Source organism: Cydia splendana, chromosome 14 (genome assembly GCF_910591565.1).
Source record: "Cydia splendana chromosome 14, ilCydSple1.2, whole genome shotgun sequence".
In the NCBI taxonomy this organism is placed as follows: Eukaryota; Metazoa; Arthropoda; class Insecta; order Lepidoptera; family Tortricidae; genus Cydia; species Cydia splendana.
This window is the reverse complement of record NC_085973.1, coordinates 13,975,127-14,000,077: the sequence shown is the minus strand read 5'-3', so window position 1 is coordinate 14,000,077 and position 24,951 is coordinate 13,975,127. Positions and strand designations below refer to the sequence as shown.

The following is a 24,951-nucleotide window of genomic DNA, read 5'->3' as shown; positions in this document are numbered from 1 at the left end:
TTTCTGTAGTTAGTAAAATAAGTAATCATGATACCTAGGTCGGTCGCTAGTAAAAGAATAGACAAGTCACACGCTAAGTACAGAGTCGTTTCAGGTTATGGGCCCAGCCCAGCACCCATCCCTATGTGGAACTTCAAACAATAAAACTCTTGTTTCTATAAATTCATCTATGTTATATTTCGAGTAGGTACTTACATCACCATTGATCGTACCATTAATATTACCATTTTTGGAGATACCACCAGAGAGACAGCGAGAAACGAAAATCGAAAATTCGTGCATGTTATACGATAGAGAGACAGATATGAATTTCCGTTTTTTCGTTTCGTTTTAAGATGTTCATGCACCTACTTGCTAATTTAATGCCTGACTGAATTTTGTGAAAAACGTGTTGTCATTCACGCTTTGACTTCTTACTTGTCTTGTTGTCATTTACTTTGACATTTTTGACTCTTGGCTTCGATTTACATAAACCTAATAGCAAACTGAAAACTTTTGTTATAACATATAAGGAGATGACCAATACGCCTATAATATCTAAATAGAAATGTTGGTATAGAGGTGTGTCGGCTGCCGCAGCTCTAAATGTGAAGTTACGGTGCCGTGCTGCGTACTCGGTCCAGTAGATTGCTGTGTCTAGCGGACGCATTGGTCGATCATGCCACGCTTTCGAAATCTGCTTCACTCTTTCTCTGAACCTGAAAAAAGGTAATAAATATTAAAAGGTATGTTAGGGAATGGAACAGGAGAGAGGAATTAAAATGATAGCCGAGATTGGGCGCCATGAGTTGATCATTATAAATAAAATAAGCATAGGGAGACAAATGTAGAATCTTACTTGGGATCTAAAACTTTTCGGAATGCTGCCAGCAGATTTTCTTTATTTAAATCCCTTATTTGAACTTGTACGCCTAGTCCACTTTCTTCTATGGCGGCTCCATTTGCTGGCTGGTCGCCCAAAACTGGCATGGCAACCATTGGGACTCCGTAATGTATGGCTTCAGTAGTGCTACCCATCCCGGCATGGGAGAAAAAGGCCAACGTATTTGGATGACCTGTAAAGAAACATTAACAAGTCTTATTTTAAGTGCGTTAGGGTTTTGGGTGAAACTTTTTGGGAGGCCGTTACTAAAGTTTATTTATGTTGTTAAATCGTCTTCGTCGATAGCGATACATTCCCGGTCACAAATAATAAGATCCTTACGGATAATACGGATTACGGACTTGGGAGAAGTTTTAGTAGGAGTGGTTTATTTTTTGATAATCTCTGATTTAACTGCAATGCTTTCATTTTTAACAACTCTGAATATTACTAGCTAAACAAGATGTTTTACGTCTGCAATCAATAGCATTATCAAAAAGAATAGATAGTATAGAGGGGTCCTGTCATTGTAAATTTTGTACTCACTGTAAATTTACTGCCATCTATCGACACACGACTAAAACTCAAAATGAAAACGTATAAAGTTATCAAAAAATGTATATATATGGATAAATGATTTTATTATTTTTATATCATTTTGATCCATGTTCATTCACTGATATCTATGTGTTAAAATTGTTAAATATGAAACGGTGTCGTCACGCCATCTAGCCGAGGATAGGCTAAAGGTGTGTGCGGCATCTATTCGAGAATGACTTTTACTTGAATTCCGAGGCACGTTTTTTCCTTAGACTTTATTCGTCTTATACGAAGTTACATATGTCTTTGGCATTACTAAGTACAAAGAAGTGTCAAATCTACTATGCTTACCCAAAATATCAATCTGAGGCAGCCAATTGCCAGTGTAAAGTTTATCCTGAGCTACAGCTAAAGTCTTGTTACTCCATTTCCAGATAAACCTTTGCGGCAGTTGGGCCATCACCTCCAAAATGCCCTGCACGTTATCGGGAGACAGCGACGTTGGGTTCACCACGGATCCGAAGCTTATATAAACTACGCCATGTTTCGCTCCTTCAACGAATGTCTTCAAAGCCTGTGTAAAAACAACGAAGAAAGGCTAATAACTCAGGTAACTGTAGCTTTACCGTTAACTTTACGGAAGAGAGCAAAAACTGTCTGCAAATGAAACAAAAAAATTAATACTGCTAATAGGTAGAGTCTGGCCAGCGAATCGTGGCACAAAAAAAGGCGGGAATTTCAATAAAAACCGCACTTGGCAATAAAATTACTATGAAATTAAATGACAGCTTGAAACTGACAGATTATTTGATACGAAAAAATGTTGTCATATAAAGAATTAAAAAAAAAATAGCTTGTGACACGATTCGCTGTATTTGAAAAGTATTTGAATTTATAGTAGAGTCAAACGAGTGTACACTATTAGTCAAAAATATATGAACTACTTGAAAGGTAGGTATATGATGCATAGTGCACTATATACCTATGTTCCTAGAGTTAGACCAAGAAAAGTCTTCAGCGATTTTGATAGCTCACGCAGTGCAAGTGTTATTTATACGTCTTAATATCATAGAGGTTTGATGTTTAAAATAACACTTACACTGCGTCGTGGGCTATCAAAATGGTATCGTCTTGGGTAGTCCCATTCGTTTTTCGTCAAGTTCTTAAATTAGTCCTATTCTGCTTTCGTCACTCATTCTACATTCGACACAATCGTCGGTGGCTTTCAATGTAGAATGAGTGACGAAAGCAGAATAGGACTAATTTAAGCACTTGACGAAAAACGAATGGGACGACCCAAGACGATACCATCAAAATTGCTGCAGACTTTTCTTGGTCTGACCAAGAAAAGTCTGCAGCGATTTTGATAGCTCACGCAGTGCAAGTGTTATTTATACGTCATAATATCATAGAGGTTTGATGTTTAAAATAACACTTACACTGCGTCGTGGGCTATCAAAATGGTATCGTCTTGGGTCGTCCCATTCGTTTTTCGTCAAGTTCTTAAATTAGTCCTATTCTGCTTTCGTCACTCATTCTACATTCGTCACAATCGTCGGTGGCTTTCAATGTAGAATGAGTGACGAAAGCAGAATAGGACTAATTTTAGAACTTGACGAAAAACGAATGGGACCACCCAAGACGATACCATCAAAATCGCTGCAGACTTTTCTTGGTCTAACTCTAGTGGCTGGTGCGCACAGACCCTAAAATATTGACTGATTAATGATCATCTTCAGCCCGATTTTTACCCGTTTACAGCGAATAAAGTAAAAAAGAAGGCTTATGGTTTTAGTAGTTACGATGTAAATGGATAGATTGGTGTGTATTTGTGTCAGCGGTTTCAGTGTAGCGTCAAAACTTTTTAATCAGTTTTTTATTTTATTATGAAGGGTTGAGGACAGGGTGTCAGTCTTTCGTTTTTACGACCCGCCTTACCTAGGCTTTTCACTTGTGATAGTTCAGATACTTACGCCAGCTAAAGATTTTGCCCTTGCGACGTGGTAACCGCCGACTTCAATTACATTAGGCGGGAAAAGCCTGGATCCAGTTAGCACAAAGTTGTGGTACACAAGAAGGAACTTCATCTCTCTAGCCAAATCTTCCAAAGGCGGAATACCATCGTAGTACTGAGCGAGGGTGTTCTGGTCGCTTCTTTGCGTTACAAAATAGTAAAGAGTTCTGAAGTAAACATCGAATAATAGTCTTTCTATTCTTTGGTAAAGCGTAGGCTTAGAACCTCCTTCTAAGAAGTGAAAAGGCACGTAGGCGGTGTTATATGGGATGCCTAGTCTCCTATAATGCCATGGCATTAGTATATGAGACATCATGCCGACTACGGGAGCGTTCAGTTTGTATGCAATGCCGAATGCGCAGTCGCTGTTGAATTGTTCAATAATTACCACATCGAATTTAGCTTTAGAATCAACTAAATCACGCACTCTTTTGTTCTTGAGCATCACTTCACAGTTCTCCTTACCAGTGGATGTTAAGAACAGTCCTGTGTTGAAGATGGTTTTATATGATTTTTCTATCGGCATCTCATCTTTGAGTATTTCTAAGGTTCCCGCCAAGCTGATACTGTGATAATTAGGCGGCGGATTCTTTTCCGGAAAGTGCGATATAACGGTAACATTATGTCCTTTATTAACGAGTCCTAGAAGATACACGCGGAACACTAAGAAATGGCTAGTTCCATGATACGGAAATATACCTAGAATGTTGAGAGCATTAGCGGTATGCGCTAGTGCGATAAGTAAAGTGAATGCCAAGCTGATTGACTTCATTGCATTCAAGGTCAAGGATGTAACAAAACACTTCTGCTAAAAACCTTTGTATTTGTAACTATACCCATGTAGTCAATGTCACTAAATTATAAAGTCAAATTTCAATTGTCTCACTAATAACTTATTCGTTTGGAACTGTTAAACGATCTTTTTGGGAAGTATGTATAACTGGTCAACGCGTGAAACTATACGTCGTTCGTGTCTTAGACTCGAACCAGACTGGCCATGGAAATGAAGCTCTGAGCCCAACATAATGATCGTAACGGTAAACATGTCGAGGGAGTGCTTGGGGCTTGCTCGTTGGGTTCAATACTCTTTTTGGGCGTATGAGAGTTGCTGATAATATTAGTGATAATTACAAATCATTCAATAATAGTTAGACCATGGTTATCTAAACAAAACAAGGGTTTTTTTTAGTTACTTGTTAGAGTAGGGTACTGTGACGTAACGTTTGGTTTAAAAGAAAATGAAGTTTACCAAGTGTACCCTAGGGATCGACTCTGCCCACCTTCCCCTACATACCGTGGTTTGCAATAAAAAAATACTTACTTACCACTATCATTAATGAACGTGGAGTTAATGATGGTCATTAGAATAATTACGAAACATATTTAAAGAATAAAAAGCCATTCATATCGGTTTATTAGCAAAAACTCTGGCACCCACATAATTAAAAAAAAAAAAATTTACATGCACTTTTTTAAATGCAACGTTACCTAGGTACTACTATTATGTTAAGCAAGACGCATGATAGATAAGTCAGGATTATTTTAATAGACATGCTTGCTTGGTGAATGATTTATTTATCGGTCTAGACGATATTACCTACATTGATAACATAATAAAATATATTACGTTACTAATCGCATGTATTTGTTTAAATTATCCTTATTTTTGTAACTAATAAGCTATACAAAATCCAGCCAAATCATTCAAGCAATAAAACATATTCACAAGGTAATAAGTAATATATAATACATTTAAATTATAAACTTTCAAATATCTGATACATTTATCCAATAATTAACAAAACTGCCAACTTGTGGGACAGCACGGAAACATTACTATCAATTAATTATTATAGATTTACTTTACTATAAGTACGAAAGACTACTGCCAGATCTCAAAGCCAGCTTGATGATGATGCTCTCCTGACCGTTTTCGGCCACAGCAACTGTGTGCTCTTGAGTAGGCAATTTTTAACTCGTTGTATTAGAGTGCAGCTGATCCACTCTCTGGTGCGCCCTTAGATGGCTCACGTACCCTATCTTCTTGCTAAATACGATCGCATTTTGGGCACGTCAGCACGCCACCTATATAGTTGTAGGAAATTGAGGTTGGCGGCCGAGCCTTAAGCTCATCTCGTTCTTTGTCGAGTTCACTGCGGCGTTCAGTCTCAAAACCGCTAAATCGATCATGAATGAGGCAGCTTGATAGGGATAGATGATCGATAGCAATTACAGATTTAGTGAAAATCCCTTTCCCGTGGGCCAGGTAAAATAAGCCCTTGTCAATGTTAGAAAGAACCAGCCATAAGACTGTTAAAGAACTTTTCATTTCTCATGATTTGAAAGAGGGTCATTGTTTATTTATGAAGCGGGTTGTAAGTGACGTTTTGGCTCTAGGGAGCTTTACTTTCCAGGTACTTTTTTTACGATAAGGAATGAAAATTCAGTTCTCAATGGATTTGTTGTATAATTTCCATTCTGACCCTTTTACCTAAATTGTTAATTGAAACTACCTACCTTCAAGAAATAATAACAATAATAACAATAATAACAATATTTTTATTGACAGTAAAAGTTTAACAAGCACGTTACAGTGAACCCCGCACTAGGCATGGCCTGTATCGCGGGGGTCATGATCATCACGAGTTACCAGTGATAAAAAAATATAAATATATTAAACATAAGAATAGGAATTAGGAAACACAATACTAAACATTATCGTCCTAGTCGTTCATATTTTGTCAAATACCCCATGTAGGTATTTTACTTAACTCGTACCTATTCGAAATAAAAAATAGAATGTTTAACACGAGTGAAAGGCACCCATTCTAACTCCTTGATCCTCATGGGTGCCTTATTTCCCGTGGTTAACAATCTATTATTGTAATAAACATCCAACTACGACCTCAATCCTTCTTTGATTTCGTTCTCTTTTCAAACACAAAGTACTTAATAGCGAAAACAAATGCATACAGATTAATAAACAAAATAATAATAATAGCCAATAGGACATCCAATCCCAAAAGTTGGTAGTAAGGCTTGCCTACTGCGGGTATTCGAAGCGTGGAATTTGGATGGCGGACGGCGTACTCCGTCCAATAAATGGCGGTGTCCATCGGAGACATGGGTCGGTCGTGCCATTCCCTGGAGATTTCCTTTGCTTTTCTTCTGAACCTAAAATCATGAGGAAAGCGTACACATGTGAATGCTGATTTCTAAGATTGAAATCTTGATAGAGGTTTCGCCAGTCACTATGATATAGTACCTATCCTATATATCTTTGTCTACATATTAGAAAAATTCTCTATGTCACGATTATGTAGTATTTATTTGTTAAGAATGACTATCCAATTTAGTTACCTGATAATTAAACTAATTGAAATGAATATGCCGTCCGTCGATTTGTTTCCACAAAAATGACGTTAATAGACCGGAAATAGGAAATCTAATAATGTAAAAACTCTGTAAAAATGTCTACTCTCTGCTCATTGACTGCCACAATAACGCACAAATGCATCAATTTTATAATCCAAGAACATAAACTATTAAGAGTTTTTTGACCAAAAAATACTAACTCTGGATCCAAAACGGTCTTAAATTTTTCTAGCAGCGCGTCTTTGGTAAGTTCATGATAGGACATGCGAACGCCAAATCCCTTTCTTTCCAAAGCCAGAGCGTTTACCGGCTGTTCGGCGAATACTGAGGTGAGAACCACGGGAACGCCGTGGTGTATGGCCTCTGTCGAACCCAGGAGCCCGCCATGGGAGTAAAATGCAACGACATTGGGATGAGCTGAAAAAATGTTTTTGGTTCAAAATTGTATTGCCTACTATTTTCATTATAGAGTTATCAAATGTTCATTAGAGTGACGCTACACTAGCCGCTGCGTCTAGTCAACTCTAAGGCTGCTGCTCGACACAAGGTTAGCGCAACTGCGCAGTGACACCATTTTCTATACATAATGCTGACTAGATGCCGACCCTCAAAAGACGCTGGTATAGGGTCGTTCTTAAAACGGCTGAAACGTACGACGTACGCAATGCCGATGAGTTTGTTTTGACGTACCTAGAATATCATTTTGCGGTAACCACTTCGACACGTAAATGTTCTTCGGATTCCCAGGCAATTGTTCCGCTCCCCATTTAAAGACAACTCGTTGAGGTAGCTCCGACAGCGCTCCAACTATGGCCTCCAGTTTATGCTTCGGCAGGCTTGTTGACTGTATCATTGAACCAAAACTTACGTATATAACTCCGTGTTCCGATTGTTCTATAAACTCTTTTAATTTCTGGAATAGGATAAGAAAGTGGTTATGTCAATGCTTTCTCGTTTAGATATGAACAAATAAATTATATGATCAAGTCAGTCCCAGCCTGAAATATTTTATCCACAAGATAAAAAAGACACCATTAACCCATTCGCCTATAGCGGTGTTCCGTATAATATACATATTCTTCCATGAAAAAAAAAAAAAGATTTTTATTATTCCAGGCGTTAAAAGGTTACACAAAATACCGCGTTGCCAAGGCAGTCAAAGATAAGGCCTTCGACTACTTACTTCGAAATGTTAAGTTTAAAAATAAAAATAATCTTTTGTTTATAAAGCCTTAATAATGAATAGCAGTTTCAAAATGTAGAGCTAGAGAAAGAGAGTCTAGTTAGTCTACTGGGCTGGCTGAGATGCAGGATCAGTATCGCCGTTATACGCGCCACCAGCATGTGCATCCGAGGCACATACCACCTCTTTAAAGGTCTCTGCCCACTACACCGTATCATACTATGACCGTGCTATGAACGTGTCAGACAAAAAAATATTCTTTGTATTAAAAAGTATGAGACTAAGCCCACTAGCCCGTTCCGTCACCGACCATACCCGTCGCGTGCCATGCACGGACCGTCAAAAATAGTCGGCGAGGATATTTTGCTGGTGCCGAAACGCTCCGCGCATGGCACGCAACGTTGCCAGAACGGTGCGTGCAGGCGGCGAAACGGTGGGCATACGGATTATAACCGCGTATGGTGACCGTTCTAAGCTCGTTATAAACGCGTTGCTATATTTCTTGCTCGCTCTTACCAGTCTGATAACTATTCGCTCGCTCTTTCTGACGAGTCATGCTCTCGCGGATAAAACGCGGGTACTACGGGGATGAAACTCGGATGCTACGGGGATTATAGGCGGATTCTATGGGGATGATGCGCGGTTACTACGGGCACTAAACCCGTTATGTACGGATATGAAACAATGTGGACACGGTGTAGTGGGCATAGTAGTCCGTATCGCGTTACATTCCGTGCCTGATACGTTCACAGCACGGTCATGGTATGATACGGTGTAGTGGGCAGAGACCTTAAGTCCACTGCCAGGTGGCTTGGCCCTTGGGTTTGACGACGGTACCGCCCTTCCACACATCGATTGAAACCCCTTTTTCTACCCTTTATTTTTCAATGTATATTTGCCTATGTACAGTCAACTGTAAAAATATGGGTGCACAAATCATCTCAAAAATATGTCCCATAGCTAAAGCGTGTCAGCGAATTAAGAACTATGGGACATATTTTTGAATAAGTTGGCTACACCCATATTTTTACAGTTGACTGTATCATTATACTTATATTAAATGTTAGAGTCTAACAGTTGGGTACTCACCTCAGGCAGCGGTTTCGGTTTGGCGACATGGTATCCTCCGACTTCTTTTATATTTTCGGGCCAAGCTTGAGGACCGAACATGGAATTGTGAATGTACGCAAGAAGTAACCTGATATCCTGCCCTAATTCTTCGAGCGGTGGGATGTCGTCAAAATACTCTGCAAGAATCGCCTGTTCCGCATTTTGATAGTATCGATAATACCAATTAAATGGTGGTGAAAACACTGTTAATAAAAATCGTGTTAAGAAATCTGGATTTGGCCAAATCTGTAATAGTTGATGGGGTACGCCAAATCGATCGTAATGAGATGGAATTACAAAATGCGACGTTAAAGCTACCACTGGGGCTTCCAATTTGTAAGCTACTCCTAGGGCACAATCACTGATGAACGCCTCAACTAGCACTAGGTCATATTTCGTCCGGGATTTCACTAATTGCTTCACAGCCTGGTCTTCCACTAGTATCCTGCAGTTTTCCACAACACTCTCGAAAACAAATTTTGTCAGTTCAACCTTCGACCATATAGTCTGCTCCATATTTACAACACTTTCAAATATTTCCTTTTTACCAGCCAAACTGATATCGGTGTAGTTCTGTAAGGGTTGTTTTTGAGGGAAATGCGATATGACTGTAACATTGTGCCCTCTTTTCGCTAATTCTCGGAGGTACGGTTCAAAAACAAAGAAATGACTCTTTCCATGGTATTGAAAGATTCCAAGTATGTTCAAAGATTCCACTTCATTTAAATTAATTGTTACTAATGCTAAGAATAAAGCGGTGACGATTTTCATTTTTCTAATCGGTTCCTATCCAGCAACACAATGATTAATTAGAGTCTAAGCAGCAATTGTTATACTATTTCGTTTGCTTTATCATGCCGATAACTGGAGATAAAAACAATTGATATAAATTGTATGTTCATTTTAAATTATATAATTATTGAACACGTGTACCTATAAGTAATTGAACAATACTGTTGTGATGCACAATGGTATTTTTTGAAATAATAGATATACTACTGCTAGAAAAAAGGGGAGCGGGTGCAGGCAGACCTTTCTGGCAAATTGAATCAAGTGCAGTTTCAACAGAATGATGCTTGGTGTTGTAGTCAGAACATATCCCTGTTAGTATTTATAAACACTCATGGTTTACTCCATGGAGTAGACCAAGGTTGTGTCTTGGCGCCAACTTTATTTGCTCTGTAATTTGATGATAACTTGGTACCAATCACATCATCCTTTCTAGTACTTTTCCGGGATTATGTCATGGTTTACAAAGGAGTCTAAAGGTCCCTCGGTAAACAGATCCCAAGAATTGCCATACGAACTAAATTTTGCGTCAGAGACTACTATCTTTCAACCCATAGTAGAAATCGGGCCTAATTTTGATTAGTCTGGTTTCTTTACGATGTTTTCTTTCAACGAAAAGCATGTTTTAAGAGCAACTTATTCACATCATCTTCTTACATTTTTTTAACAAATATTTGTGCCTATTTCATTTTTTACTGTCCCTGCAGCTGATATAGTTTAAGACAGGTCATCATCATTAAGTTGTAATAATGTTTATTAAATAATGCAAAGCTCTCAATTCTCAACAGTCATACAATTTTCTTCAGTTTTCGTATAAGTAGTGGAGGTAACTTGTTTGTAGAACGTGTAACATGATAGAACGTAGAACGTGTAACAAAGAAATGTAACATCATTATGAGTATTATGACTATTCGTAGGTACCTATATAAAATATCAACGTAATCATGACTAGGTTATCTTTCAACAGAACATAAACCCTTATTAAATAAAAATTGTGAATCTTTCATACATAATCCTAAATTTGATAGAGTTGTTCATTATTGCTTTTAACCGTCTTACGACTAAAAAGGTGTAGTTTGAGGATAATTTGGTAGATAATATAAACGGTGAAAGGCCGGTAACGATTTTAGCCGCAAAAATGTAAAATTGTTAGATTTCGTCGGTGAAATTATACATTTTTTGTTAACCAATAGAAATAACAAGTACTGGTTTCAATTAGCACGTCTTCTTATCTTCCATTTTAATATTTTTTTTTTAAACAGACTCACTAAATTAGTAATTATTTTTTGTCCCGCCCATCCACCTTTCGGGTGACAGTAGAGCTCCGCCAGAAGCATTCGGGTACGTGGGGTCGCTATTCCTGAACAGCTCGCCACAACCTGCCCTGCATTGTACTGGTAAAACCAGCGGGCGATGGTGTCGTCACATCCCTACGCCTGGTTATTATTATTATTATAATGTTTTGTAAATGCTTCCCCTCAAATCATTTGTAACATACGAGCAGATACAAGTGACAACTCTAAGGGTAGAATTGTGCTGGGCAAAGTTGTAAATAGTGTAACCCAAATGTGTTTATAACATTGCCCACTGCCATAATCTCCGAAACTATATAATGGGTCTAAAATCTTGAACAAAAAATACACAAAATATTCCTCTACTTACTTATTATATAAGAGTAAATGTCAGGAATACCTATTAGAAATCTACAGTCAAACGCCCGTCGGACTTATGAAAAAAAAAAACTTTGTTAAAAATTGTGTGATGTACGGAACCCTTTTGGAACGCGAGTCCGACTCTCATCTCACTACTTCTATAAAAATATTTAAAGAAATTAAACCAGCCAAATTAATCAATTTTTATGTTTATTTCTCAACAATATTTTGAGTAAATTCTATACTAACTGAAATAATAATAGTAATTATTAAAGAATGGGTCTGTTGACAGTACTAATGAAGAGACGTTACATTTGAAATTTCAGGATCAGGCGAAATAAATATGTAAATGTAAGAGTAGGTAGGTACGCGGTTAATCTCGTAATGTCAAAACACGTTAATAATCTAAATATTTCACCTCAGCTCTTTTAAAACAGTCAAACATTTATGCTGCATTCACAAAAATAAATAAATACTACAACCACAAACAAAACATCCTCCAGACTGAGCATAGTCGCGCTACCCCCTCTGCCACGCATACGGTAATTTTACTCCATGTTCGAGTCGAAAGTGTCTTTGTGTGACGTCCGTGTCTTTGAACGGATCAATCACGGCACGGGACTTCGCTCACCTCGCGCGCCCCCGCATTTTTGGCATCATCGGTTGCATGAAATAATTGCTCTAAACTCGGTCTAGAGGATTCCTAGTCTACGACTACAACACGCACAATGAAAATTTCACAAAACTATGCCTTCTTAGATTTCTTACTCTGCTTATTCGATTGCGTTTTCCTTAAACTAAACACAGATCTAATAACATAAATCAGAGCGTAGATTATAAATGTAAATATAGCTAAAACATCTAAGTTAAAGTATTTGTAGAGAGGCAGATCAGCCGCGGGCGAGCGGAAGTTGAAATCTTTGTTTCTGACCGCGTATTCAATCCAGTAGATGGCAGTGTCCATTGCAGACATTGGGCGGTCGTGCCATGCCTTGGAAATTTGTTTTACTTTACGCCTGAATCTGAAATTAAAAAAGAAGTAATTAATAATCATGTCATGGCACAGTTCAAGTCAAATGTTAGCATAAAAATACTTATAGAATACAAAACACAACGGAAATTAATCCACCAATGTGATTTCTCATTATGTTTTCACTTCCCTCGCGTGCACAGGATTTGCATTATGTACGTACAATGCGTTTGGCCAGTTGCGTTGCATTACAAAGTTACACCATGCTTAGTCAGTGGCCTTGATTGCAGGTTAGAATAAAGTAGCGAAACTATGTACTAAAATGCGTAGTTTTATTTTCTGCTAGAGTTAGACCAAGCTAGTTGTCAGCGATTTTGATAGCTCAAACTGTGCAAGTGTTATTTAAACGTCATTATTTCATAGAAGTTTGGAGTTTAAAATAACACTTGCACAGGGCTATCAAAATCGCTGTTAACTTAGCTTGGTATAACTTTACCTTGTGTAGGGTTTTCTAGACAGATAACAATACACTTACCCTGGATCTAAAATTATTTTGAATTTGCTAAGCAATTCTTCCTTAGTCAGGGTCGTAATGTCGATCCGAACGCCAAGCCCGCTCTCTTCAACTGCTGCTGCGTTTGAGGGTTGATCCCCAAAGATTGGCATGCCCAATACGGGCACACCGTGGTGGATAGCTTCTGTTGTGCCCAATAGACCACAATGGGAGTAGAAAGCTATCACGTTTGGGTGGGCTGAAATGAGAAAAATAAAATATTAGAATGAAAACATTATTTAGCTACCTTAAGCATTGATTGATATGATGACGATGATGATGATGTCATTAAAAATATACGACCAAGAAATACGGTAATGCTAATTTATCCCGTTCGTCGTAGTTGCGCGCAAGCATTAAACTTAACGTTGGTAGGTATATCAAGTTACTTGAGAACGCCTTTACCTCTATATTTCTAACAATATCAGGATCGAGACAAGGGCCTTTACATATTTTGTTACTTTATAAACTGCGCCAGTTTGAGATACAATCCGCTTCTCGTAGCTATTTAAACGTGTCGGAAGCCGGTGTTGCTCGAAGATTTAAACTAATGATAATAGCACCAAACCGTTTTACTTATTTTCGGCCTAGGTACCCTATGTATAATATGGTAAAGAAGGCCACTGACGAGCCTTCCAAATGGATGCCATTACAATGGATTCATCCAAATGGACTACTTCTTCCTCGCGTTATCCCGGCATTTTTTGCCACGGCTCATGAGAACCTGGGGTCCGCTAAACAACTAATTCCATGATTTGACGTAGGCACTAGTTTTTACGAAAGCGACTGCCATCTGACCTTCCAACCCAGAGGGGAAACTAGGCCTTATTGGGATTAGTCCGGTTTCCTCACGATGTTTTCCTTCACCGAAAAGCGACTGGCAAATATCAAATGATATTTCGTACATAAGTTCCGAAAAACTCATTGGTACGAACCGGGGTTTGAACCCGCGACCTCCTTATTGAAGACTTTCAATAAGGAGGTCGCGGGGTCGCACGCTCTTACCGCTAGGCCACCAGCGCTTTTTTGACATTCACGGACCGATTTTGGATTGCAGCCACGCTATTTGGACTGTTGGAAGGCTCGTCAGTGGCCACCTAAATATTTTTTCTTTTACTTACCTAAAATGTCGTTCTGTGGAAGCCAGTTAGAGACGTAAATATTCTTCGGGTTTCCAGGGAGGTTCGGTTCTTCCCACTTGAACACGATCCTCTGGGGCAGCTCGGACACGGCACTGATGATGGCTTCCAGCTTATCACGAGGAGTGGAAGTCGCCCGCAGCATCGAGCCGAAGCTGATGTAGATCACTCCGTGCTCCGCCTCGTCGATGAACTTTTTGAGGTCCTGGAAGGTTTGTGTTTTGTTATTTTATGGTAGGGTCGGTGCTCCAACTTAAGTACCCACGTCGCCATACTTATTGTATACAAAAGTGGATACGTATGTTAAGGACCGGCTGTACTAGTACATATAATTTACTACGAAAGGATGTGAAGTATTGGCATGAACTTTGAGGATTTTTAGACCAAGTCCAAGAGTGGGGAAGGGCAAGAGAGCCTCTCCTGGAATTCCGTAAGATGGCAAGAATTTCGCCCATTGGAGATGTATGTCCCGTGTCCTATAGTGGAGTAGAATAATCCGAGTAATCTGTATAATCGGCGGCGTAGCCGCGCCGTGTTATTAAAACCGTGGCCGTGTACAAAACTCCATAGTAGCCCATACAACATTGGAGACCGTGTCTAGACGCGGTTTAAAAACCGCGGATTTTTACGACAAAAATACGTGTGTGTACAAGAGGTCTAACTAGGCTTATTTTAACCTTTTGCATAGAGAAAAAATACATAGAGTGCTCACTCCATACATCAGTTTTGGTACCAAAAAGACTATTATTTTCGCAGTCGACATCTAGCATCGAGTAGGGGAATTATCAGTACTGCTACTTGACAATAGATGTTGCAACGACCGAAAAGTCTAAAGCTCAACAATTTTCAGCTAATATTATAACCGGATTAACCGGAACTCTATTTTCATCTCCTTTTGCTTTATTAGTTGTAAATTATCAATACAATTTTCGTGAGTCGCGACACTGGAGATTTCTAGTATTAAGTAGCGATACTGATAATTCCGCTACTCGATGCTCGATGTCGACTGCGAAAATAATAGTCGTTTTGGTACCAAAACTATGGATTGAGCACTCTATTCTTACTATATTTCTCTATGCCTTTTGCGAATTAATTAAAATAGAGACAAAAGGATTCTTGAGGAATATGTTCCTTTAAAAGTACTTAGTTTCAAAATACGTCAAAAACCATTAAAAAAAATCACATGTCGGATTTTACAAGCGCAGCGACGATAATTAAGACAAGTTTACGTGCGCTCGCGGTTTAATAAGTGGGACCAGGCCCCAATTTCACCACGGCTACAATTGTCAGTGACATATGTCGAGCGACAATTGTCAAGCGACAGGTGACATATTACAATTTTATAAAATATTTTCTATAGAAATACTTACAAACATGACAGGCATTTTGCTACAATTGTATGTAGGTATTACAATTATGTTGTGAAACAAGAATTATTTTTTCTAGTCAACATATTTGTAGAATTGTCGGTGAATCTTGACAGGAAATGAGTTATATGACGGAATTTCGTGACAATTGTAGTGTTTCTTGTGACAATTGTCATAAACTTAGCAAGAGAAATATCTGTTTTTTCCGATATAATAAAGTTTTTTTTAATAATACAACGATGGTGGCAAACAGGAATACGGCCCGCCCGATGGTAAGCGGTAACCGTAGCCCATGGATGCCTGTGACGTCAGCAACAGTGATGTTTTACAATTGTCGCACCTGTCACCGTGGTGAAATTGGGGCCAGGGGGGCTACCGCGAAAACCGAAATTCGCAAATTGCGGGGATCTTTCTCTTTTACTCCCATTAAACTGTAATTAGTGACAGAGACAGATGCCCGCAATTTGCAAACTTCGATTTTCGCGGTTATAGCCCAGTATTATTATCACCGACCTTAATGTGTTCTAATGTTACCAGTTCAAGTGTGGGCTAACATATCATTTGCCGTCGTTTGAGCTGATCTACCTATCTAATTTAAAAATCGTTTACCATGGTTGAATTATGGCTAGCTTCAAGGTGTATCATCTATCTTGAAAGCGATTATTGCGAAAAAAAACACCAGAATGTATACCTTTTCTGTATAAAAATAAATCGGATACCAAGCGAAATACCTGTTTACTACCATGGAGGAAAAATATTTCTATAATATAAAATATAAATAAAATATATATAAACATAAATATTTTTACATTGTGTCACTGAATAATAAAATCATGTCATCGCTTAATACGTATCTTATATAGCAACTAGTCAATTCGCCCATACGTCATCATTCATAATATGGAGTGTAGAAGTAAATAATAATAATAATCTAAGGGTGTCTGATTTACAAGATTGACATAAGTAATTGTATCTAGTTCTACATTATATAACGTCCATGAATGTGATTATTATATTTTTTCAATAAAGCCAGATGCAACTCTTTGTTAGGCAGTTTTTGACAATTTTACCAGTTCAATCAATATTAGTATTATACTTATACTAGCGACCCGCCCCGCTTCGCACGGCTTGACAAATTATACACTTAAACCTTCCTCAAGAATCACTTTATCCATAGGTGGAAACCGCATGAAAATCCGTTCAGTAGTTTTTGAGTTTTTCGCGCACATACATACACACAAACAGACAGATGCGGCGGGGGCTTTTTATAAGGTGTGTGAGCGTGTGTGACATGCGAAAGTAACTCTTTATGTCTGTTGGTTTGTTTGTTCGTCTGTCTGTACTTCAACAGCTGAACCGATTCAGATAAAGTTTGGTATGGAGATATTTTGAGTCCCGGGGAAGGACATAGGATAGTTTTCATCCCGGAAATCATATCTTAAGCAGGTGAAAATGAGGGTGGAAGTATTATGGAAGTGTTATATGGATATAGGTATTAATATTAACTGTATGCAGACGAAGTCGCGGGCAGAAGCTTAGTACAACATAAATATTCATAAATGTGCTAAGTAGATACTTAATTTAGATAAATTAAATTGCAAAATCGTTGTAGAGGAAAAAAATAACACATTATCGGCGGATAATGCATGATGTTATTCGCATAGCGATGCGATTCTAGGACAAAGATTTAAGTATTAACTATAAGTACCTATATTCCCCCTATTGACTAACGCTTAACAAAATGAAAGGAAACCTGTAAATGTATTAAGTAGGTACATTATTATCCTCAGATGTCGTTTTTTGGACTTCAGTGATTGCCTTAAGTCAACGAAGATTTATTGTGTGAACTTTCAGATAATTGGCAAATTTATGTCGTCGCCACACATGGTAGCGAGAGCGACGCGTGTGGCGTACTTATACCATGATTTAAGTTGCTTCATAGATCTGATACCTAGTCAGTTTTATTTAATTTTGAGCCTTGTCTGCCTTCAACGCAGAGCCGTTTTTCGTATATATCTATTTACTTTAGACAGGATTTGATCCTATAGTTCTAATGCGAGTCACAAAGACTAATAAGATCAAGGCTATGCATTCGTAGTTCAATTCACTTGTGCTTTTAAGTACATTCTCTCGTAATTTATTAATGTAAAGATTCTTGAGGTGAGAGTAAATGTAAATACTTACGCCAGATAACGGTTTTGGTACCGCAACGTGATAACCTGCAACCTCTTTAACATTTTCAGGAATCAACGACGACCCAAATAAGATCGGGTTCTTGTACGTAAGGTAGAACTTCATTTGTCTTCCCAACTCTTCCAATGGAGGCACATCATCGAAATATTGCGACAAAGTTTTCTGATCGGTTCTTTGAGCGTACCAATTGTATAAAGTATTGAAGTAAGCATTGAAGAAGAAAGCCTCAATGCGTTGGTACAGAGTTGGTTTAGTTCCCCCTCCAAAGAATAAACATGGGACATACGATGGGTTGAGGGGCATGCCAAAGCGATCATAATGCCAGGTCATCGGAGTATGTGAAGTCAGACCGACCACAGGCGCCCCTAACTCATATGCTAATCCCAGGGCACAATCACTTTGGAACTGCTCAACTAATATTACGTCAAACTTTGTTTTCGATTTCCATAAGTTTTGCACTTCTTTATTTTGCAACAATACTCTGCAATTATCCGTACCGCTGGTAACCAAAAATATAGCCATAGCTAAAACAGAGGAGTACGACTTTTCAATAGGAAATACATCTTCCAAAATTTCCACTGAACCGGCTAGTGAGATGTCGGTAAAGTTTTTGACTGGTTGTTTCTGAGGAAAATACGATATGGAGGTGACATCGTGCCCCCTTTTCGCCAGGTCGAGCAGCAACGGTTGAAATACGAAATAATGACTCTTTCCTTGATACGGGTTCACTGCTAAAATTTTCAAAGAGTTCACATCACTAACTGTTAAACTACACACTGAAATAGCAAACAAAACATTCACTATTATTTTCATTTTATAGGCGGTCTGTACCGCGGCAGGAGACTGACTGAGCAGCGGAAAGCGCAAATTCTATTTAAGTGCAATACAATTGTTTGTGTAGACGATCTTTTGATAATGAGCTTATATGTATGTATGAATATACATTTCACGTTGAGCATAATATATCAGTTTACAATGTGTCCTAAGTTGTCCTTATTCAATGATATAAAAATTTAATGATATTAACCCAATAATCTAACTTTTAAGTGCTCTTAGAAAAATTGCATTGGCAATAGGCAATTACTTATTATTATAAGTAATTTATTGAAGTGAAAACTTCTTTAGCGGCGCTGTGCACTTTTTGAGGTGGGGAAAAAATGTTAAACTCGAGACAGCGTAAGACGTAAGACGTAACCCTCTCTTTCTACCGCGCGGCGAAAATGTATGCCTGAGCCTGCTGTTTCGTTTAGGCGGCGCAGGGCGCTTGCGTGACGTCACGTGTGACGGACAATGTCATTGTGTTTCATTTAAATGCCATCTAGTGAGTTTCCCTCAAACTGGTATTAATATAACTGTAGTACTCACAGTGATGTGCTTAGGGGTTTCAAGTAATGCGACGAAATAATGCTAGATGGCGTTAACCTCAATTATACATAGTGCTGCAGACATATATATTGCACTAGATGGCGCTGTTATTAATATTTTGAGTTACAATGTCGTTGAGTTTTCACTTCTGCCGGCACTCCCGGAGTGCAACCCGTTGTTTTTTTTTATTCACTTCATCACCAAGTACCAACATGAAATCTCATGATTTTCGAAGCTTTAATTAGAACTGTCTGGAAATTTTATAGTACCTATATATGGTGCTACTTTATTACCGCACTGGGGGCCGATTTTTGAATTTCGATCGCTCGATTTCGTCACTCGAAAATCGGTGGAAAACGGCGAAATGCTAATTTTTGAAATACGAGCGATCGAAATTTGGAATCTAGTGGTATTGACCACTCGATTTCAATTCTAGTAGTAGAATTTAAACGCCTAGTAGTGGAGATATCATTTAACGAAATACACGAAATCGAGTAATCGAATTTCAAAAATCGGCCCCCTGGTGCGATAATTAGCACATTATTTCATATTTATATTACGTGACTATGTCGAAAATGTAAAGGACCATAATGTACTGTAAAACGTACGAACTTGTACGATACATGTGCGAATAGGTAATTCGCAACACCTGTCCATCGTGTCGAATTTATTACAACTCGTTGCATATTTCCTATTTTTCGCATCTACATGTATCGTTATGTATATTACGTTAGTAAGTGGATATCGTAGCCTATAGACAAATTTAGGTATCCCATGCGTGTTGCCGACCATCTAAAAACTTATACACGCCCATGGTCTAATAAAACATGGTCTTCTATTCCCAGAGTGACACGGGCCTACGTCACAATAACATTGCCACTTTATTTCAACATAACATGTTACATGGGTACATTATACCTATGGTTAATAAGTTAAAATATTTCTTTATAATTTTATAATTTTCATTTATATGTATTTTATCTTAAATTTTACAATAACACGTCATTTTTAATTATTCGTTAGCAATATCTTCCGATTCACGACAGAAATTTCAGACGTTCGGGTAATTCTGTTTACACTACTGACAACACAGGATAGCTCTGTCACATTTGACAATTCGGATCTAGATAACTTCATGCCCTGACCGTCATCCTTGTCGAACGCGTGTTAATTGTTATTTCCTTCTCGCTCAGTGTCAGCAGTCGCAGTGTTTTCCAAACTTTTCACGCCGTAAGTTTGGTAATTAATGTGTAACTGTGAATTAGTTTTTCAAACGTTTGTCTTGTATAGATAAATAAAGTTTAATTTAATACATTAGATTTGTTTTATTTTACGTTTCTACATGAATAACTTAAAATTAATGCCGTTAAAATAATTTTCACCGTTGGTTAAAATTCTCCCACATTTTAAAGTTTGAGAACCTGTAAACAGCATGATGACGTAGGCCCGTGTCAGTTAGGTCATACGCGAATCTCGGAATAGAGTACCAGGCGGAGTATATTATTATACCATGTACACGCCCCTTTCAAAACCTCTTAAGAACCTCTCGGCATGCATTCGGCAGTCAAGCCGTTCGCTAAAAGGAATTTGAACTTTGCCGGACACGCTACCGCGTATCTATATTACTTACTTTTATAGAATTATGAAGACTAGGTAAACAACTGAGTCACGTACCTAAATGAAAGTAACTTTAGGTGATTAAAATGATAAGATTTATAAGATAACGCGGTATTATCATGAATCATACGCCCGCGACTGTCAGCTTACTCTTTCTAATTCTGGATACTAAGTTGTTGATGTGATGTTAGTTGAAATTAGAGCGATGCTGCTAAATAAATTGTCAGTGTCTTATTTTTAATAGCTGCTATTTCTACCGAGACATTTTGCCGTGTGTACCTAAAGTCAGGTCCCCACAGAAAACCAGCGCCACGGTTTGCCGCGGCATTATGCTGAGTGGGATCCTATTTTAGCGTCCAAATGTCTTTTATGTCTGCATGCCTTTCTTTTTTCATGTACATTATAATATGTTGTGGCGTTAAAATAAATGTATTTCTTCTTTCTTCTTCTTCTAATGAATAGGGCAAGGCAATATTCATATTTGACAAAGCAGCGAACTAATTTTGAAATCAGTCAAGATTATAAAGAGTATGCATTGTCATCCTTACTAATATTATTAAAGTGAAAGTAACTATCTGTTTGTCCATCTGTCTGCTACCTCTATGTAGATTATGTAGATGACATTTGACATGGAGATAGTTTAAGACATAAGGAAGGACATATTCAATCATCATCATTATTCCATATAAAAGAAGGCGCAGGCAGACGAATGGACAGTTATACTGCCGTGTTCGAACTTCAAGATATTCACAAGAGACGACACGTACTAGATCCATTCTAGATACGTTATAGTTTAGATATCAACTAGTTCTCTTTTCCAGCGCAATTCGGGCAACCAATGTCACTTTTACGTTAGATAGAGTAAGATATCTATTAGATGTGAATTGGATCTCTAAGTCATATCCTGTGGAAATCGTTCAACAGTATCTCCAGAATCGCGCAAATGTCAAATTTGACAGGTTAGATCTTAAACATATCGTTATCGTATCTTGGTGATGTCTAAACGATGTCTAATAGATGTCTATTTCAAAATCCGATTCGGGCCCCTAGTGTCCCACTGCTGGGCAAAGGCCTCTCCCCTTGATTTCTCCGTAGAGCGTTAATCAGTAAAATTTGTTTAATGTTAGTTAGTGTGGCTGACGAGAGTAAATTCGACTTGACCGATTATTGATATTTACTGACCAAAAGCAACTAGAGTTAGACCAAGATAAGTCTGCAACGATTTTGATAGCACACTCAGTTATTTTAAACGTCAAGTTTTATGAAATTATGACCTTTATGATGTATAAATAACACTTGCACTGCGTGTGCTACCAAAATCGCTGCAGACTTATCTTGATCTAACTCTATAAAGCTATTAACGATTAATTAAAAGGAAAAGTCATTGTAAGGAATTTCTCGCGTTTTGTACACATATTTAATTACACAATAATAATAACTCCGTTGACATTTGTTGGGACGTCAGTCTTTCCGTGACCACAGCTGGTGCAACTCAGCTGAAACGTCGGAATTAAAGGTAAAAACAATGAAATTATATTATATAGACCCGTTTGTGTAATTAAATATATTAAAATATAATACAACACGTTAAGTACATATATCCAAAAAATGGTAAATATACCTACTAAAAATGTTTAAAGGTTCTCCCTAGGTATAGTCAAAGACATATGTAACTCCGTATAAGATGAATAAAGTCTAAGAAAAAAACGTGCCTCGGAAATCAAGAAAAAGTCATTCTCGGATAGATGGCGCACACACCTTTGGCCTATGGTCGGCTAGATGGCGTTGACGACACCGTTTTATATTTAACAATTTTAACACATAGGTATCAGTGAATGAACATGGGTCAAAATGATATAAAGATAATAATAGTTATTTGTACAACAAGAGATCAAAGTTTGATATTTCTTCGAGTGCTTATTTTGAGTCCCGTGCAAGCGAAAGATTCTATAATAGATTCACGAGCGTAGCGAGTGAATCTAATTTAGAATCTTGAGCGTAGTAAGGGATTCAAAAGCGCACGAGATGTAAATAACTTTGATCTCGTGTAGTACACAAAATTTTTCACCCTAAGCAGTGAGAACATACCTAGAGGGACAGAGATAATAGAACCCAAGTATATCGAACTTGTATTAGACCCCGCATGTTGAAATGACCATAAAGGTCATTTGAATGTCATTTTGTCTCACTCAGTGAGCAAAATCGCATTTTGCTCACTGAGTGACCCACAATCAGTGAGCAAAATGCGATTTTGCTCACTGAATGAGACAAAATGACTCAGTGAGCAAAATCACATTTTGCTCACTGTTTTTAAGAAGCAAAGTACCCTTGTTCGAGCTGCTGAGGTGAAAAATCATTTATCCATATATATAAATTTTTTCGATAGTTTTATACGTTTTCATTTTGAGTTTTGAGTTCGTGTGTCGATAGATGGCAGTAAATTTACTGTGACTACAAAATTTACTATGACAGGACCCCTCTATACTATCTATTCTCTTTGGTATAGTGTAAAACAATGTGAAGACGCCCGTCGTTTTGAAAACATAATCCTATTCCGTACAACAGAGACTTCCTTATACCAAAGAGTATTGATTGAATCAGAGTTACCGCAAAATGTATGGAGATGTACAGCGCCATCTCGTTTACCTGTCAAATTCGAAGCACGAACTTGTCTTAGATTTTACGCATCTTACTCAATCAATGTATCTTTGCTTATACCAATGTCAACGATTATATGTAGGTATATGCTCCAATGACGTCCGTAGACTGTGTACAACAAACAAATATGTAGTTTCGACTCGTAAATGGGTCCTAAATTATAGTTATGTTTTCAAAATGACGGGCGTTTTTTCCTAACCTTAGTTCTAATCAAGGATAATTAGGTACATTGTTTATCTCGCTTGTGCTAGTAAACAGGTACCTACATATCGGATGACTTGCAATCTATCAGATAGGATAAATGGATGGAATACTTACGCCTGATAACGGCTTTGGAGTCGCGACGTGATAACCGTTAACTTCTTTGACATTTTCCGGAATCAACGAGGATCCAAATAAGATTGGGTTCTTGTACAAAAGTAAGAATTTCATATCTCTTGCCAAATCTTCCAGTGGAGGCACATCATCGAAATATTCAGCCAAAGTATTCTGATCAGTTCTTTGCATAAATTTGTATAAAGTATTGAAGTAAACGTTGAAAACGAAGACTTCTATACGTTGGTACAGAGACGGTTTGGTTCCCCCTTCGAAAAACATAAAGGGAACATATGATGGGTTGTAAGGCATGCCAAACCGGTTAAAATGCCAAGGCATCGGAGTGTGCGAAGTCAGACCAACCACAGGCGCTCCCAACACATATGCCAATCCCAGGGAGCAGTCACTTTGAAACTGTTCTACTAATATTACATCAAACTTTGTTTTTGATTTCCATAAATTCTGTACTTCTTCATTTTGCAACAATTCTCTGCAATTATCAGTACCACTGGTAGCCAAAAACATACCGATACTTATTACGGTTTTGTATGATCTTTCAATAGGGAAGACATCTTCCAAAATTTTCACTGAACCGGCTAGGGAGATGTCGGTAAAATTTTTGACTTTTTCTTTCAGAGGGAAATACGAAATAGAGGTGACATCGTGCCCCCTTTTCGCTAGTTCCTGCAGCAATGGTTTAAACACGAAATAATGACTTTTCCCTTGATACGGATTCACAGCTAAGATTTTCAAAGAGTTCACATCACTAATTGTTAAACTGTATACTAAAGTTACTAACAAAAAAAACACTTTTATTCTCATTTTATTAGCGGTCCGTATCGTGGCAGAAGACTGACTGACGGGCAACAAGCGTAATGATAATATATACCTACATAGATGATTTCATGATAAAGAGTTCAACCAATTTTGATATTACGTTATTATGCTAGTCAATTGTGAATGGCTATCAACTTACAATATAATATTCACTGTCCTACCTCATGTTATCTTTGTACAAGGTTTCTATCTACGATTTTATTGTTTACTGAAGCGTTATAGTAAATGCTTGAAATTTCGATCATTAATTGTCATTGTTGCGCTTAATCTTAGATAATTACTTGAGTAATTGGATTGGCAATTAAGTAATTATGTTTTTAGGTCATGACGTCATTGACGATTAAATAGTCGCTAGTAAATTAAATATACCTATTGATAAAAAATACGTTAAGTATCCAGAAAGCGATTAAAT

The 24,951-nt window shown here is 37.9% G+C and overlaps 2 protein-coding genes across 3 annotated transcripts; both read right to left on the bottom strand.

The window, feature by feature from the left end:
- Positions 1–369: 369 nt before the first annotated feature.
- Positions 370–9,874, bottom strand: LOC134796998 (uncharacterized). Its single transcript, XM_063769192.1, has 8 exons — positions 9,064–9,874; positions 7,482–7,704; positions 6,992–7,208; positions 6,326–6,590; positions 3,376–4,224; positions 1,754–1,976; positions 839–1,055; positions 370–698 (listed from the first exon to the last, which is right to left on the bottom strand). The coding sequence occupies exons 1-8, from the start codon at positions 9,853–9,855 to the stop codon at positions 395–397; spliced, it is 3,090 nt and encodes a 1,029-aa protein (XP_063625262.1). The 5' UTR covers positions 9,856–9,874; the 3' UTR covers positions 370–394.
- A 2,032-nt stretch (positions 9,875–11,906) lies between these two features.
- Positions 11,907–24,567, bottom strand: LOC134796656 (UDP-glycosyltransferase UGT5-like). 2 transcript variants are annotated; one of them, XM_063768805.1, is made up of 4 exons: positions 23,706–24,567; positions 14,170–14,392; positions 13,031–13,247; positions 11,907–12,547 (listed from the first exon to the last, which is right to left on the bottom strand). In XM_063768805.1, exons 1-4 carry the CDS (start codon positions 24,522–24,524, stop codon positions 12,271–12,273), a joined length of 1,536 nt encoding a protein of 511 aa, XP_063624875.1. In that variant the 5' UTR covers positions 24,525–24,567; the 3' UTR covers positions 11,907–12,270. The 2 variants fall into 2 exon arrangements, with proteins under 2 accessions (XP_063624875.1, XP_063624874.1); XM_063768804.1 differs by lacking the exon at positions 23,706–24,567 and adding an exon at positions 17,739–18,608.
- Positions 24,568–24,951: the final 384 nt, after the last annotated feature.

Bases quoted from the DNA above. Each gene is read 5' to 3' on its own strand.
- LOC134796998 (XM_063769192.1), bottom strand. From the start codon at position 9,855: ATGAAAATCGTCACCGCTTTATTCTTAGCATTAGTAACAATTAATTTA. The intron at 6,591-6,991 runs GTTAGTATTTTT...TCATGATTTTAG, and splicing joins AAGACCGTTTTGGATCCAGA to GTTCAGAAGAAAAGCAAAGG. The intron at 1,977-3,375 runs GTAAGTATCTGA...GTTTTTACACAG, and splicing joins GGGCAAAATCTTTAGCTGGC to GCTTTGAAGACATTCGTTGA.
- LOC134796656 (XM_063768804.1), bottom strand. From the start codon at position 18,560: ATGAAAATAATAGTGAATGTTTTGTTTGCTATTTCAGTGTGTAGTTTA. The intron at 14,393-17,738 runs GTAAGTATTTAC...CAAACCTTCCAG, and splicing joins TACCAAAACCGTTATCTGGC to GACCTCAAAAAGTTCATCGA. The intron at 13,248-14,169 runs GTAAGTAAAAGA...TTCTCATTTCAG, and splicing joins TCCACAGAACGACATTTTAG to CCCACCCAAACGTGATAGCT.